Source organism: Pseudophryne corroboree, chromosome 2, assembly GCF_028390025.1.
Source record: "Pseudophryne corroboree isolate aPseCor3 chromosome 2, aPseCor3.hap2, whole genome shotgun sequence".
In the NCBI taxonomy this organism is placed as follows: domain Eukaryota; kingdom Metazoa; phylum Chordata; class Amphibia; order Anura; family Myobatrachidae; genus Pseudophryne; species Pseudophryne corroboree.
Window position 1 is genome coordinate 802,660,952 of NC_086445.1, and position 14,674 is coordinate 802,675,625.

Sequence of the window (14,674 nt, forward strand, 5' to 3'; positions counted from 1 at the left end):
TAACAGATTACACAGAATCTTATTGTGAAATTGATTATCAATAATAAACGGGATGCAGTCAATATGCCGGCTGTCGGGATTCTGGCATTCAGAATGCCAACACTGGAATCCCGACAGCTGTCAGAATGCGGACACCGGAATCCCAACAGCCGGCATTCCGACTGTAAGTATAGTGAGAGGGTTAGGGCCTAGGGAGTATGGTTAGATTCAGGCGCCACCTAGGGGGGATTAGGGTTCGGCTGCAGTGGTGGTGGTGGGGAGGGGGTTTATGGTTACTCACCACCAGGGGGGAGGTTAGGTTTAGGCACTAAGAAGGGAGTGTTAGGGTGAGGCAGTGGGGAAGAATGGGGTTAGGTTTAGGCACCACTGAAGGGAGGTTAGGGTCAGGCACTTAGGAGGGAGGTTAGGGTTAGGCTGTTGAAAGGAAGGGTTAGGGGAGAGGGGGGAACAGTCTTACCTCCACCCTGTTGGGATTTACACTATCGGGATGCCGGTGTTGGTATTCTGACCGCCAGCATCCCGTCAGCAGGGATATCTTAGTGAAACCCAATAGACACAGCTTCTTATAGAAGTTGCTCTCTATTGGAAACCCCTCCTAAGCATAGCTCCAACAAATCTCACCCTATGGCACCTGAAAGTTAGCGCTGGATCCCAGTGTGAGAGCACCAAAGAGCTGTTGTTTGCTTGTAGTTCTCTGTAGCATCTAATAGTGTGTTCCCTTTAAGATACATACAGTTAGGGGTCTTTTTACTAAGCCTTGGATGGAGATAAAGTGTCAACCAATCAGCTCCTAACTGTAATTTTTCAAACACAGCCTGTGATATGGCAGTTAGGAGCTAATTGGCTGGTACTTTATCTCAGCGCACTTTATCTCCGTCCAAGGCTTAGTAAATAGACTCCAAAGTCTCAATAATTAGCACATCTTTCAAAGCTAAGTCAATTCATACAGAAATACTAACTTCCTTAGCATCTTCATTGCTGCAGTTTGTTTCCCCTATAATATGCTATGTCTCCAGTTTTGAAGTAGCTAAAGATAGCACTACCTGTAGCCAATAAGCTCAAAGCAATGTTCACAATGGATTTAGTATGGGTTCCTTGTGATCGGGAACCTGGCGGTTAGGGATCTGACGCCGTAATCCAAACAGACTGAATCCTAGCAGCGAGCGCAGCAAGTCCCCTCAAGAGCTTGCCGCGCTTTGTGCCCGGTGGCAAGCTTTGCTTACCACACTATTCCCCCTCGGGTGGTGGCGTACACCACCCAAGGGGAAATACCGGGCTTGTGTTGGAATTCCGGGCGTCATCATTTACGCGTCTGACAGGATTCCGGCATCAGGATCCTGAACGCCGGAATCCCGACAGGCGGTATATTGACCGCATCCCGTTCACAATACCAAAGATGGGTGTGCTAATCTTTTGTGAGGCAGTAAGTGGATTTTAAAACCAATATGTCTCTTGGCGCTTAATCAAATCACAGGTAACTACAAAAAGTGGTTTACACTCCAATTAATAATCAACTGCAGGGTATAAATTTATGCCTGTGTAAGCATAAAAACTAGTCGCATTCTCCTGTTACTACAGGAGATGACACTTCAATAGAAATTTGATTACTCTGCGCTTGTTAGATAGGGTCCGTAGGATAATTGAAACCACATGCAATGGTATTAATAATTTATTCAGTATAATATACTTTATACCAAAAATATACAATAAAAATATAAAACATAAAAAACAAAAATAAATTACATATCAAAAATGGCCTATCACTGTATATATACCATTAAAAATGTGCATATAATCATTAATATTTCCCAGCTTATCTGATTACTTCTAAGAGGTGGATCAAACCTAGAATAAATCAGTGCACTGATGTAGATGATTTTCAATAAGGGGATATGTATAATAAAGATTAAAAACATCAATTGTGAGTAGTCCCGCAAAAGATTAAGTTAGTGTCCCAGTAGGTGCTTATCCCAAGCACTGATTAGCAATTACGATAACGCTTGGTACGACTGAAGATAAAGTTGCTTATAGCAATAAACCGATATAGATGCTCAAATACGTAAGTGGATACCACCAAGCTCACCACCAGGACATAAATGCACAATGTTCAATATAGGGTCAGCAGTAGTGGACTGGAAGGAGCCGTCTGGGAGGCACCGGACATCTCCGTTCTCCCCGATGTGTGTGCCGGTACCACTTCCAATAGCCGCCCGATGTTATCCTGCCGTGGGAGTGGATTGCTGTCCATATAGCGAGCTGTCCCCGGAGTTGGACGAGTAGTCACCAGTGGCCTCTGACGCGTTTCGCTCATAACGGAGCTTTATCGAAGAGTGTCACTCTGGGGACAGCTCGCTATATGGACAGCAATCCACTCCCATGGCAGGACAACATCGGGCGGCTATTGGAAGTTGTAGCGGCACACACATCGGGGAGAACGGAGATGTCCGGTGCCTCCCAGCCGGCTCCTTCCAGTCCACTACTGCTGACCCTATATTGAACATTGTGCATCTATGTCCTGGTGGTGAGCTTGGTGGTATCCACTTACGTATTTGAGCATCTATACCAGTTTATTGCTATAAGCAACTTTATCTTCAGTCGTACTCGTATCAAGCGTTATCTTAATTGCTAATCAGTGCAGTAAGTGGATTTTACTGAACGCACTACTACATGTGACAAGCAGTGCAATGAGGGAGGGCACAGACTGTGAGGATGATCATGAGAGGAGTAGAGCCCATCAGCAAATAAAATGTTGTAATATAAGGTTTCTATGAAATGAATGAAGGAAGATTGTGCTATCAAATGGACATTTGTATTTACATTCTAATTTCCAATTTGTTACTTGCTTGTGCTGTTCCATGAACTATTTATGTCAATTGATAATGCTCAACTAACTGTGTTATTTCCTTTCTAGGATATTCCAGCCTTGCCATTTAATAGATCATTTCTGGAAAGAATTCTGCCATCAGCGCAAGGATTTGTTAGGTGTATCGGCTACTCTACTTTTTTTGCATCTGCAACTGCTCTTGGGTTTCTAGCATACAAAAAAGGCTTCATCAGAGTATAATCTGGATATTTTAATTTTAGAATCGTAACATGAATCAATTGAAATGCCATTTGCAATATGTCAATCAATAGTATAATTTTTTTATTTTAGGCTGCAATTTAAAAAAAAGAAAAAAACACCCTTTCCATTTTGTCACCAAATGTGTTACATAATGAAAAAAATATATTTTGGAGACTGTTTAATTCTAAAAGTGAAAATTAAAATAGCATTTTACTAAGCCAGATAAATGGTATAGGATTTTCAAAGTGAAAGTACTCATTGTAGTTCCATTGCTAGATGTGCGGAAATACTATAATCTATGCAGAGTTTAGGATAACGGCAAAATTGACAAAGGAAAAAGTTATGCAACATACAATGTCAGTTCTATTGATTGTAAACTGGATGTTTCTATAAAACCATGAAAAGAAACTGTGTAAAACAGACCTTTATGCTGGATACATATTGTACAATGCTTCTTCTCTGTCAACATGTTTCTAGTCAACCCTTAATTATGTTTAACTAGTTACCAGCCTGTCAAAATGAAGGAACAACATAACAGTAATGTCAGCGTCAGCGAACGGGCCAACACTTGAATTGCTCTGTCAGGCACCATCTAGTGGCTGCCGGTGCGCACAACAGTTGAATTGCCCCCAGACAGCTGAGGAGCAGCGTTAGCCTTTTATTATAAGTAATAGACAGTAGCATTTATTTAGTGCTGGTGTGCATTAACTCATTATGACCAATCAATCATTAGCTTTATTTTAATCCAAATTAGACAATGAAAGCAAATGCGTAACCAGTTGTAATGAGATTTTGGCTATTTGCAACTTGCAAAGTGGCAACCAGGGGCCCGATTCAGACCTGATCGCTGTTCTGCAAATTACACTGTCCTGCAATCAGATAGTCGCCGGCCAGGGTGAGTGAAAAGTCGCCCCATGCAAGTGTGCGATTGCAGGTGTATGCTGTGTGAAAATTCCCCTCAGTCAGTGACAGCTGCAAATCTGTTCGCATCACACTCACTATCTAATGTTTTTCCCATTGTGTGCAGTCTGTGCGTAGCTCAATACTTACTCCTCCAGTGCGAAGAAATCAGGCTGATCGGGGCCGGAGCTGACATCACACACCTGCCCTGAAAATGCTTGGGAACGCCTGCGTTTTTACTGACCCTCCCAGGAAATGGTCAGTTTCCACCCACAAATGGCCTCTTCCTGTCAATATCCTTGTGAACGCCCGTACAATAGAAATTTCCGCACCATCCTGACACTGTTTGGCTACGCGCATGCACATTGCGGTGCATACACATGCACAGTCATTCAATAATTGGCCACTGTGCGATTTCGCACAACAACGATGAGGTCTGAATCAGGCCCCATATTTGGTTCCTATTTTGCCTAGCTTAATAGCTTATATTTCATTGTCATTCAGTGGCATACGAAAGCACACAGTAAAAATAATTGACAATATGTTTATAGATGTAGTTGTCATGTGCTTCACTCCATCTAACACACTATTGGAATGGAATTGATGCAGGTAATTCATTGCTAAAATGTATTGACTAATCTAGAATTATTTGTACTAGCATTGAAAATGTGATTACAGTATGTTTATAGGAGTCTAAATAACAGTGGTTTACATATAGTCAATATGCATTTCAGCAATGTATCAAAATAGAATAATTAACAGCAGACAATCTATGATTCTCCTAGGAAGTCACCTGAGACTTGATAATACAGTTTTATGTTCATGATTTAATGTTCTTTATGTCAGTAATGACTACTTGTTGTTGTGCTCATGTTATACTACAGTATGTGTTTTTGTTAAGATGAAGATCAAATTTTTTACCATTATATATCACATTTATGGGGGAGATGTACTGTATAAGCCCTGTAGAGTGATAAAATGTAGGCCCTCATTCTGAGTTGATTGCTAGCTGCTTTCGTTCGCAGCGCGGCGATTAGTTGAAAAAGCTGCACTTCTGCGCATGTGTATGGGCCGCAGTACGCATGCGCGAAGTATTTTCACACAAAATTATGCAGTTTTACACGAGGTCTAGCGACGCTTTTCAGTCGCAATGCTGATCGTTGTGTGATTGACAGGAAGTGGGTGTTTCTGGGCAGAAACTGACCGTTTTCAGGGAGTGTGCTGGAAAACGCAGGCGTGTCAGGGTAAAACGCAGGAGTGGCTGGGGAAACGGGGGAGTGGCTGCCCGAATGCAGGGTGTGTTTGTGACGTCAAAGCAGGAACTAAACTGACTGAGGTGATCGCAAGGTAGGAGTAAGTTTCGAGCTGCTCAGAAACTGCATGATCATTTTTACGCGCAGTTCTGCCAACCTTTCGTTCGCACTTCTGCTAAGCTAAGATACACTCCCATAGGGCGGCGGCCTAGCGTGTGCACTGATGCTAAAAGCAGCTGGCGAGCGATCAACTCGGAATGAGGGCCGTAGAGAGGTAAAGTACAGCCAACCAGCTCCTAACTGCCAAGTCACAGGCTGTGTTTGAGAAATGACAGAAGCTGGTTGGTTGGAACTTTATCTCTCGCCATTTTATCAGTCTCTATGCTTAGTACATCTGCCCAACAACTTCTATTTACAGTTAAAATAAGCTTCACAGTGTCATCTATTCAAAAAGAACAAATAAGCTTCACAGTGAAATCGATTAAAGAACAAATAGACTTCAGATAAATAAAAGTTTTTTTATAACACCAACTTGTTTTCGTCTCAAATACAGTAATTTTATGTTTCCAAACTATGGGGGGGAGATGTATCAAACCTCTGCTGCATGAAAACAAAAGGCCATCCTGAGACCTGAGGGTTTCTCAAATGGTTTCTGAAGAGCTCACAGTGACATCAAGCATGGTACTGTGATAGGATGCCACCTCTGCAATAAGACGGTACGTGAAACTTCATCCCTGCTGGATATTCTATGGTCAACTGTAATATATTATTATTATTATTATTATTATTATTATTATTATTATTACAGGTTGAGTATCCCATATCCAAATATTCCGAAATACGGAATATTCCGAAATACGGACTTTTTTGAGTGAGAGTGAAATAATGAAACCTTTGTTTTTTGATGGCTCAATGTACACAAACTTTGTTTATTACACAAAGTTATTAAAAATATTGTATTAAATGACCTTCAGGCTGTGTGTATAAGGTGTATATGAAACATAAATGAGTTGTGTGAATGTACACACACTTTGTTTAATGCACAAAGTTGTAAAAAAAATATTGGCTAAAATTACCTTCAGGCTGTGTGTATAAGGTGTAAATGAAACATAAATGCATTCTGTGCTTAGACTTGGGTCCCATCACCATGATATCTCATTATGGTATGCAATTATTCCAAAATACGGAAAAATCCGATATCCAAAATACCTCTGGTCCCAGGCATTTTGGATAAGGGATACTCAACCTGTATTATATATTAGTATTAGAAAGTGGAAGCGTTTAGGAACAACAGCAACTTAGCCACGAAGCGGAAGACTAAGTAAAATCACAGAGTGGGGTCAAGACTGCTAAGGCGCAAGGTGCATAAAAATCGCCAACGTTCTGCTGATTCTGTAGCTGAAGAGTTTCGAACTTTCACGGCATTAATGTAAGCTCTAAAACTGTGTGGCGGGAGCTTAATGGAATAGGTTTCCATGGCTGAGCAGCTGCATGCATCCTCACATTACCGATACCAAGTCTCGGATGGAGTGGTGTAAAGCATACCGACACTGGACTGTGGAGCGGTGGAAACGTGTTCTATGGAGTGATGAATCACGCATTTTTGTTTGGTAGTCAGATGGGTGAGTCTGGGTTTGGTGCATGCCGGGAGAACGTTACCTGAGTGACTGCATTATACCAACTGTGACGTTTGGTAATGGAGGGATAATGGTATGGGGTGGTTTTTCAGGGTTTGGGTTAGGCCTCTTATCTCCAATGAAGGGTAATCTTAATGCTTCAGCATGCCAAGACATTTTGGACAATGCTATGCTTCCAACTTTGTGGCAACAGTTTGGGGAAGGCCCTTTTCTATTCCGACATGACTGTTCCCCAGGGCACAAAGCAAGGGCTATAAAGACATGGGCACATATTTATAGCCTTGTGTAGTGATAAATTGCACAGTGATAAAATACCAACCAACCAGCTACTAACTGCCATGTTACAGGCTATGTTTAAAAAATGACAGGAGCTGACTGGTTGGTACTGTACTTCACCCTGCAATTTATCAAGGCTTGATAAATCTGGGCCATGGTTTGATGAGTTCGCTGTGAAAGAACTTGACTGGCCCACACAGAGCCCTGACTTTAACCCCATTAAGCACCTTTGGGAAATGTAAATGACTGAAGAGGCACTGGCTTGTACCAGATCCAGATTTACACACAATATCTGAGCCAAAGGGTTCATGTGGGCATTATACAAAGGTGCACCAGTATATACTGCTGGAAATTTGGTGAGTTTTGATCAGAGATGTGCGGAAAGGACAAGCACTGTCTCACCTGTCATAGACTTTTGACTCCAGAGTTTCGACTATAAAAATCATAGGCCCTCATTCTGAGTTGTTCGCTCGCAAGCGGATTTTAGCAGATTTGTTCATGCTAAACCGCCGCCTACTGGGAGTGAATCTTAGCATCTTAAAATTGCGAACGATGTATTCGCAATATTGCGATTACACACCTCGTAGCAGTATCTGAGTAGCTCCAGACTTACTCGGCATCTGCGATCATTTCACTGCTTGTCGTTCCTGGTTTGACGTCACAAACACACCCAGCGTTCGCCCAGACACTCCCCCGTTTCTCCAGCCACTCCTGCGTTTTTTCCGGAAACGGTAGCGTTTTTTCCCACACGCCCATAAAACGGCCTGTTTCCGCCCAGTAACACCCATTTCCTGTCAATCACATTACGATCGCCAGAACGATGAAAATGCCGTGAGTAAAATTCCGAAGTGCATAGCAAATTTACTTGACGCAGTGCGGACATTGCGCATGCGCATTAAGCGTAAAATCGCTGCGATGCGAAGATTTTTACCGAGCGAACAACTCGGAATGAGGGCCATTATAACAAAGAAGATATATCTAATATATTCTTTGTACCTTTTCATATACTTTATATAGTCAAAACTCTGGTGTATATGTTAGTATGACAGTAAGGGGCCCTACTCACTGGCCGACCCGCCGCCGAGCTGCCCGACGGCGGATACGGACGACGAGCGACCCGGCGGCGGGGGGGCAGTGACGGGGGGAGTGAAGTTTCTTCACTCCCCCCGTCACGCGGCTGCATTGAAGTGCAGGCAAATATGGATGAGATCGTCCATATTGGCCTGCATGCACAGCCGACGGGAGACCAGCGATGAACGAGCGCGGGGCCGCGCATCGTTCATCGCTGGAGTCTCCACACTGAAAGATATGAACGAGTTCTCGTTCATTTATGAACGAGATCGTTCATATCTTTCAGAAAATCGGCCAGTGTGTAGGGCCTATAAAGGCTCTGGCTCACAAGTGTGTCACATGTCACACACACACACACACACACACACACACACACACACACACACATATATATATATCTATCGCTCTCTCTCTCTCTCTCTCTATATATATATATATATATATATATATATATAGTTGTGCTCATAAGTTTACATACCCTAGCAGAATTTGTGATTTTCTGGCCATTTGTCAGAGAATATGAATGATAACTCACAAACTTTTCTTTCACTCATGGTTAGTGGTTGGGTGAAGCCATTTATTGTCAAACAACTGTGTTTACTCTTTTTAAATCATAATGACAACAGAAACTACCCATACATATATATATGTGTGACATGTGACACACATGTGAGGCAGAGCCTTTACTGTTATACTAACATATACACCAGAGTTTTGACTATATAAAGTATATGAAAAGATACAAAGAATATAATCACAAATCACAAAGGATTAACATTGGGGTGTAGAGTAGGATCTTGATCCGAGGCACCAACAGGCTCAAAGCTTTGACTGTTCCCAAGATGCACAGCGCCACCTCCTCTATAACCCCACCTCCGTGCACAGGAGCTCAGTTTGTAAGTTGGTGCCATGCAGTAAGCAGGCAATCAACAGGAGGGCTGCACCTGCAACCCATATTATAAGCTAATTTCAGAAGAAAGAAGAAATCTGAAGACTTCAAGGGCTGCAGCTTTACTGGATGTCAGTCAGACATCTCCTGCTGCAGCTCCATCACTCCCCCAGCAGCGCTGTATACTCCCGCGCCCTGGTTGCCGGGTAACTACAGCGGAGGCTCCGGTGTCTTTCTTGGTCAGTCACACACATTCGCAGCTGCCCTCCGGGATCGCGTGGCTGCAGGTACAAGGGGAGGTAAGGGGTCTCTTTTTTCTCTCTATAAAACCTGTTTTTATTATAGCCCGCAGTGCCAGGTGGGGAAGCCAGCAAGGGGAAAAGGCCTAACATGTAGCCCCTCCCCCAGCCCCAGGGCGCCATTTGGGTAAATGTTCCCGCCCTGGAGCTGCATATCTCTCCCACACTCCCTGTCAGCTGCCATCACACGGAGCTGCGCTGTTCCTGGGACTGCTGGGGCAAATCCTCCTCTGTAAAGCTGCCTACTCGCCAGCACTGTGCATTTTACAGGACACTTAAGTATTCCACCTGTCCAGGGACAGTGTTAGTTAAGAAAGAGTGCATGCATTCAGGGTTGTGGGGTACAAACACCCTGTGATATACATCCAGTATCTACTGTGTTTTGTTATATCTACTATTTACATATAGCTATACTGAGTATTACTTTGTATTGCTAGTCCAGTGCAGTTTTATTGTTTAGTATAATTTCTGCATTGTTCGCTTATGACTATATATGTGTGTGTGTGTGTGTGTGTGTGTGTGTGTGTGTGTGTGTGTGTGTGTGTGTGTGTGTGTGTGTGTGTGTGTGCATGTAGCTGCTGCTTGGCTGCTATCTCGTGTATTTCACTCAGCTTGCTACTCCTATATTCTGTAACCTGAGGGGGCTAAGTGCGTCAGGTTTATTAAGTGATATAGGTATTTCACAAGATATACTTGCTGTGTATTTTTCTTTGTGATTTATAGTCACCATATATCTTTTGAATTCCCGGTTTGCGCTGACAGGAACGTCACACTACACTGGGAGTTTTTGCTAAGGTATATTACTGCTAAGATTGTACCAGGTTGCCTGATATTGTGCTTATCATTATGTCAGCTACATGAGGCAACGGAACTGGGGCTTCTCCCACATTGCATGGTGGTGATGCTGCAGTCACTTTTGAGGATAACATGGCAGCTGAGAGTTCAGGTTCAGGGGGTTCCTTACCCCCCAGTGGGTCTGTAGCACCGGGGGCAACTAATGACCCACATTGGGCTACCTTCTCCACATTGTTAAATATGCTGGTAACAAAACTTAAGCCCCCTGTGGGACCTCCTATGCCAGTGCAGCAATTTATGGTCCCTACAGTCAATCCGCCGTGGGTGGATCAAATCTCAACACAGTTACAGCACTTGAACCGATCGCTGACTAAAAATAAGTCTCACCCACCTAAGACTAAGGCATCTTCTACATGGGCCGCTACATCCTCACAATCCACCGCTGTTCCAGACACATCCTCTGAGGAGGATGGTGCATATACTGACCCCACAGACACTGACTCTAATGCTTCTGATGGGGAAGGGAAGTCACTGGTGAATGTCCATGATTTGATTGAGGCTATCAGGCTCATTCTTCAGGTCTCTGATGAACCTGAGCCTGCAGCTGTCTCTAAAAATCCAGACAGATTTAAACGTAAGAAGGTGGTTAAACAAGTTTTACCCATTCTCAACACCTGGCTGACATACGTCAGGAATCCTGGGAAAATCCGGGAACGAAATTCACACCGCATAAGAGACTGTTGGCTCGCTATCCTCTCTCTGCAGAGCTATGTAAAAATTGGGAAACTCCTCCGCCTGTAGATTCTCATGTGGCACGCATGGTAGTTTCCTCAGCTCTGCCAGTAACCACCTCTCTGAAGGAACCGACGGATAGATGTGTGGAGGGTTGTTTGAAAGCGATTTACACCCGAACGGTGGCTGTGCATAGACCAACCATTGCAGCAACATGGGCTGCTGAAGCTGTTGAAGCATGGGCTCAGGACCTGGAGGCCGAGCTGCCTTCCAACACTTCTGATCATGCAAGACAATGTCTCTCATATATTGCCACGGCTTCTCTGTACCTTAAGGAGGCGGCTTCCGATGCCGGGGTGCTGGCGGCCAAGGCTGCCACTACGTCCTTATTGGATCGACGTATCCTTTGGTTGAGATCCTGGTCGGTGGATATGGATTCTAAGAAAACCCTGGAGGTGATTCCTTTTAAGGGAGACATTCTTTTTGGCAAAGAGCTCAATAAGATTGTGGCTGATCTGGCTACTGCTAAAACAGCTTGCCTACCTAGTACGGCTCCTTCTGCGCAGAAGGCTAAAAGTACTTTCCCTCAGCCCTTTCGTCCTCCAGCTTGTGCTTCCAAACCTGCCAAGCCCAGACCAAAGTGGGCCTGGGCTGCCCGTCAGCCTGCTTCCAAAACTGACAAGCCTGCCGCATGATGGGGCGGGCCTCCCCCTGGGGGATCCCAGGATGGGGGGCTGACTTCTAGGTTTTGCCCAAGAATGGTTGAAGACCACTTCCGATGCCTGGGTAAGGGAAGTCGTCACTCGAGTTTACGCCGTGCCCTTCAAGAACCGTCCCCCTCATCGATTTTGCCTGACAGATGTCCCTTTGGACCCGGAGAAGGCAAACAATCTTCATTCAATGGTACATTCCCTCCTGACCACAGGAGTGGTAGTACAGGTGCCTCTGGCTCTGAGAGGCAAGGGGTACTATTCACCGCTCTTTCTAGTCCCGAAACCAAACGGGTCCTCGCTGCCCATTCTCAGTCTCAAGTCCTTGAACAAGTATGTGAGGGTCTCCAAGTTTCGTATGGAAACTCTACACTCTATTGTTCTGGCCTTGGTGCCTAGGGACTATATGGTCTCCCTGGACATACAGGGTGCCTACCTGCATATTCCTATTGCAGTGTCTCATCAGCAGTACCTGAGATTTGTGGTGGGCAACCTTCATTACCAATTTCGGGCGTTACCTTTTGGTTTGACAACAGCTCCGTGAGTTTTCACCAAAGACATGGCGGTAATGACGGCTGTACTCCGCCATCAAGGGGTCAGGATCCTACCGTACCTGGACAATTTGTTGATCCTGGCAAATTCCCGAGAACTTCTCCTGGCCAAGTGGGATGGTCTGCCTCACCGGATCAGATCTCACATGATCTCCTTATCTCCGGAGGTCCGCCTGTCACTGAGCTGGTGGCTTCAGGACCATCGATTGAGCAGGGGTCATCCCTTCTGGATATCCAACTGGGTCCTGCTGACGATGGATGCCAGTCTGAGAGGATGGGGCACAGTGTTGGAACAACACTTCCTTCAGGGTCGGTGAACCGAGGAGGAGTCTCTACTCCCGATAAACATTCTGGAACTGCGGGCGGTGTTCAATGCACTGAACCTGGCCCAGCATTTGATACAGAACAGACCTGTTCAAGTACAATCGGACAACGCCACCACGGTGGCGTACATCAATCATCAAGATGGCACTCTGAGCCGCATGGCAATGAGGGAAGTATCATGGATTCTTCAGTGGGCAGAACGCCATCTGCTGGCCATAACCGCAGTGTTCATTTCGGGGGTCCTAAACTGGGAAGCGGACTTTCTCAGTCGTCAGGACGTACATGCCAGAGAGTGGAGCCTCCATCCAGAGGTGTTTGAACTTCTCATGGACAAGTGGGGCCTTCCAGATGTGGACCTGATGATCTCGACACAATCACAAGGTTCCGGTCTTCGGAGCAAGGACAAGGGATCCTCAAGCAGCGTTCGTGGACGCTCTGGCAATTCCATGGAACTTTCGGCTGCCGTACGTGTTCCCTCCGGTGTCACTCCTGCCCAGAGTAATATGGATGTTCAAGCAAGAAGGAGGAAACCTACTTCTGATCGCGCCAGCGTGGCCCAGACGACACTGGTTCTCCAATTTACAGGGCCTCTCGCTAGATCGTCCCCATCTACTTCCACAATGACCAGACCTCCTCATTCATGGCCCTTGTGTTTACAAGGACTTGGCCCGTCTGGCTTTGACGGCGTGGCTCTTGAAGCTTCCGTCTTGAGGGCCAAGGGTTGTTCTGAGGCAGTCGTTCAAACTATGTTGAAGGCCCGTAATCTGGCTTCTACCATAGGGTCTGGAATGCTTACTTAACTTGGTGCGTGTCTCATAATCATGATGTTTTCAAGTTTAGTACGGCCAAACTGTTGGCCTTCCTACAACAGGGCCTGGACTTAGGCCTTCGTCTGGCCTCCCTCAAGGTTCACATTTCTGCCTTGTCAGTTTGGTTTCAGAGAAAGATTGCTGCCCTACCCGATGTTCATACCTTCACTCAGGGCGTGTTGCAGATTCAGCCTTCTTATGTACCACCTGTGGCCCCGTGGGATCTGTCTGTGGTTCTGGATGCCTTGCAAGAGTCTCCATTTGAACCTCTTGCATCTGCAGACCTTAAGTGGCTTTCCCTTAAGGTTTTGTTTTTGCTGGCTATCGCTTCAGCTAGAAGGGTCTCAGACTTGGGTGCCTTATCCTGTAAGTCCCCCTTTCTGATTTTTCACTGTGACCGGGCGGTTCTTAGAACGCATCTGGGTCATTTACCCAAGGTGGTGTCTTCCTTCCACCTTAATCAGGAGATTGTGGTTCCAGCCTTTAATTCTCCTGAGGTGTCATCTAAAGAGCGGTCTTTGGATGTGGTACGGGCTCTCCATATCTATGTGAAGAGAACCTCCTCCATTCTGAAATCTGATTCTCTTTTTGTCTTGTTTGGTTTTCACAAACGTGGCTGGCCTGCTAACAAGCAGACCTTGGCCAGATGGATTAGAATGGTGATTGCACATGCTTATGTACAGGCTGGCCTTCCAACTTCTGCTACCATCAAGGCCCATTCTACTCTGTCTGTTGGACCTTCTTGGGCAGCCCGCTGTGGTGCGACCCTTGAACAATTGTGCAAGGCGGCTACGTGGTCCTCAGTGAACACGTTCATTAGGTTCTATGTCTTCGATACTTCCACCTCCCAGGATTCTTCCTTTGGATGCTGGGTTCTTGTGCCCGCTACAGTGCATCCCCTCCCATAAGGAACTGCTTTAGGACATCCCCGATGTTAATCCTTGTGGAGCACAGTGTACCCCGCAGCAGAAAATGAGATTTATGGTAAGAACTTACCATTGTTAAATCTCTTTCTGCGAGGTACACTGGGCTCCACAAGGCGCCCACCCTGACACACTCGGCTTCTTTGGGTTGGTATGGTATTAGCCGCTGACACCCTCTCCTGTAGTGAGTGTGTGGTGTATGTGGCTACTAGCGATTGTCGTCTCTGGTACCAGCTACTGCATTGGACTGGTTAGCGAAACTGAGCTCCTGTGCACGGAGGCAGGGTTAAAGAGGAGGCAGCGCTGTGCATCTTGGGAACAGTCAAAGCTTTGAGCCTGTTGGTGCCCCGGATCAAGATCCTACTCTACACCCGATGATAATCCTTGTGGAGCCCAGTGTACCTTGCAGAAAGAGATTTAACAATGGTAAGTTCTTACCAT

General features: G+C 45.4%; 1 protein-coding gene across 1 annotated transcript in view; it reads left to right on the forward strand.

Moving 5' to 3' along the window:
* LOC135049248 (amine oxidase [flavin-containing] A-like) overlaps positions 1–5,748 on the forward strand; it is a 261,522-nt gene extending 255,774 nt beyond the window's left edge. Inside the window, exon 15 of the mRNA XM_063955623.1 lies at positions 2,912–5,748. Coding sequence (XP_063811693.1) covers positions 2,912–3,064 — 153 coding nt within the window. The 3' untranslated portion in view covers positions 3,065–5,748. The remainder of the gene's footprint in view (positions 1–2,911) is intronic.
* Positions 5,749–14,674: the final 8,926 nt, after the last annotated feature.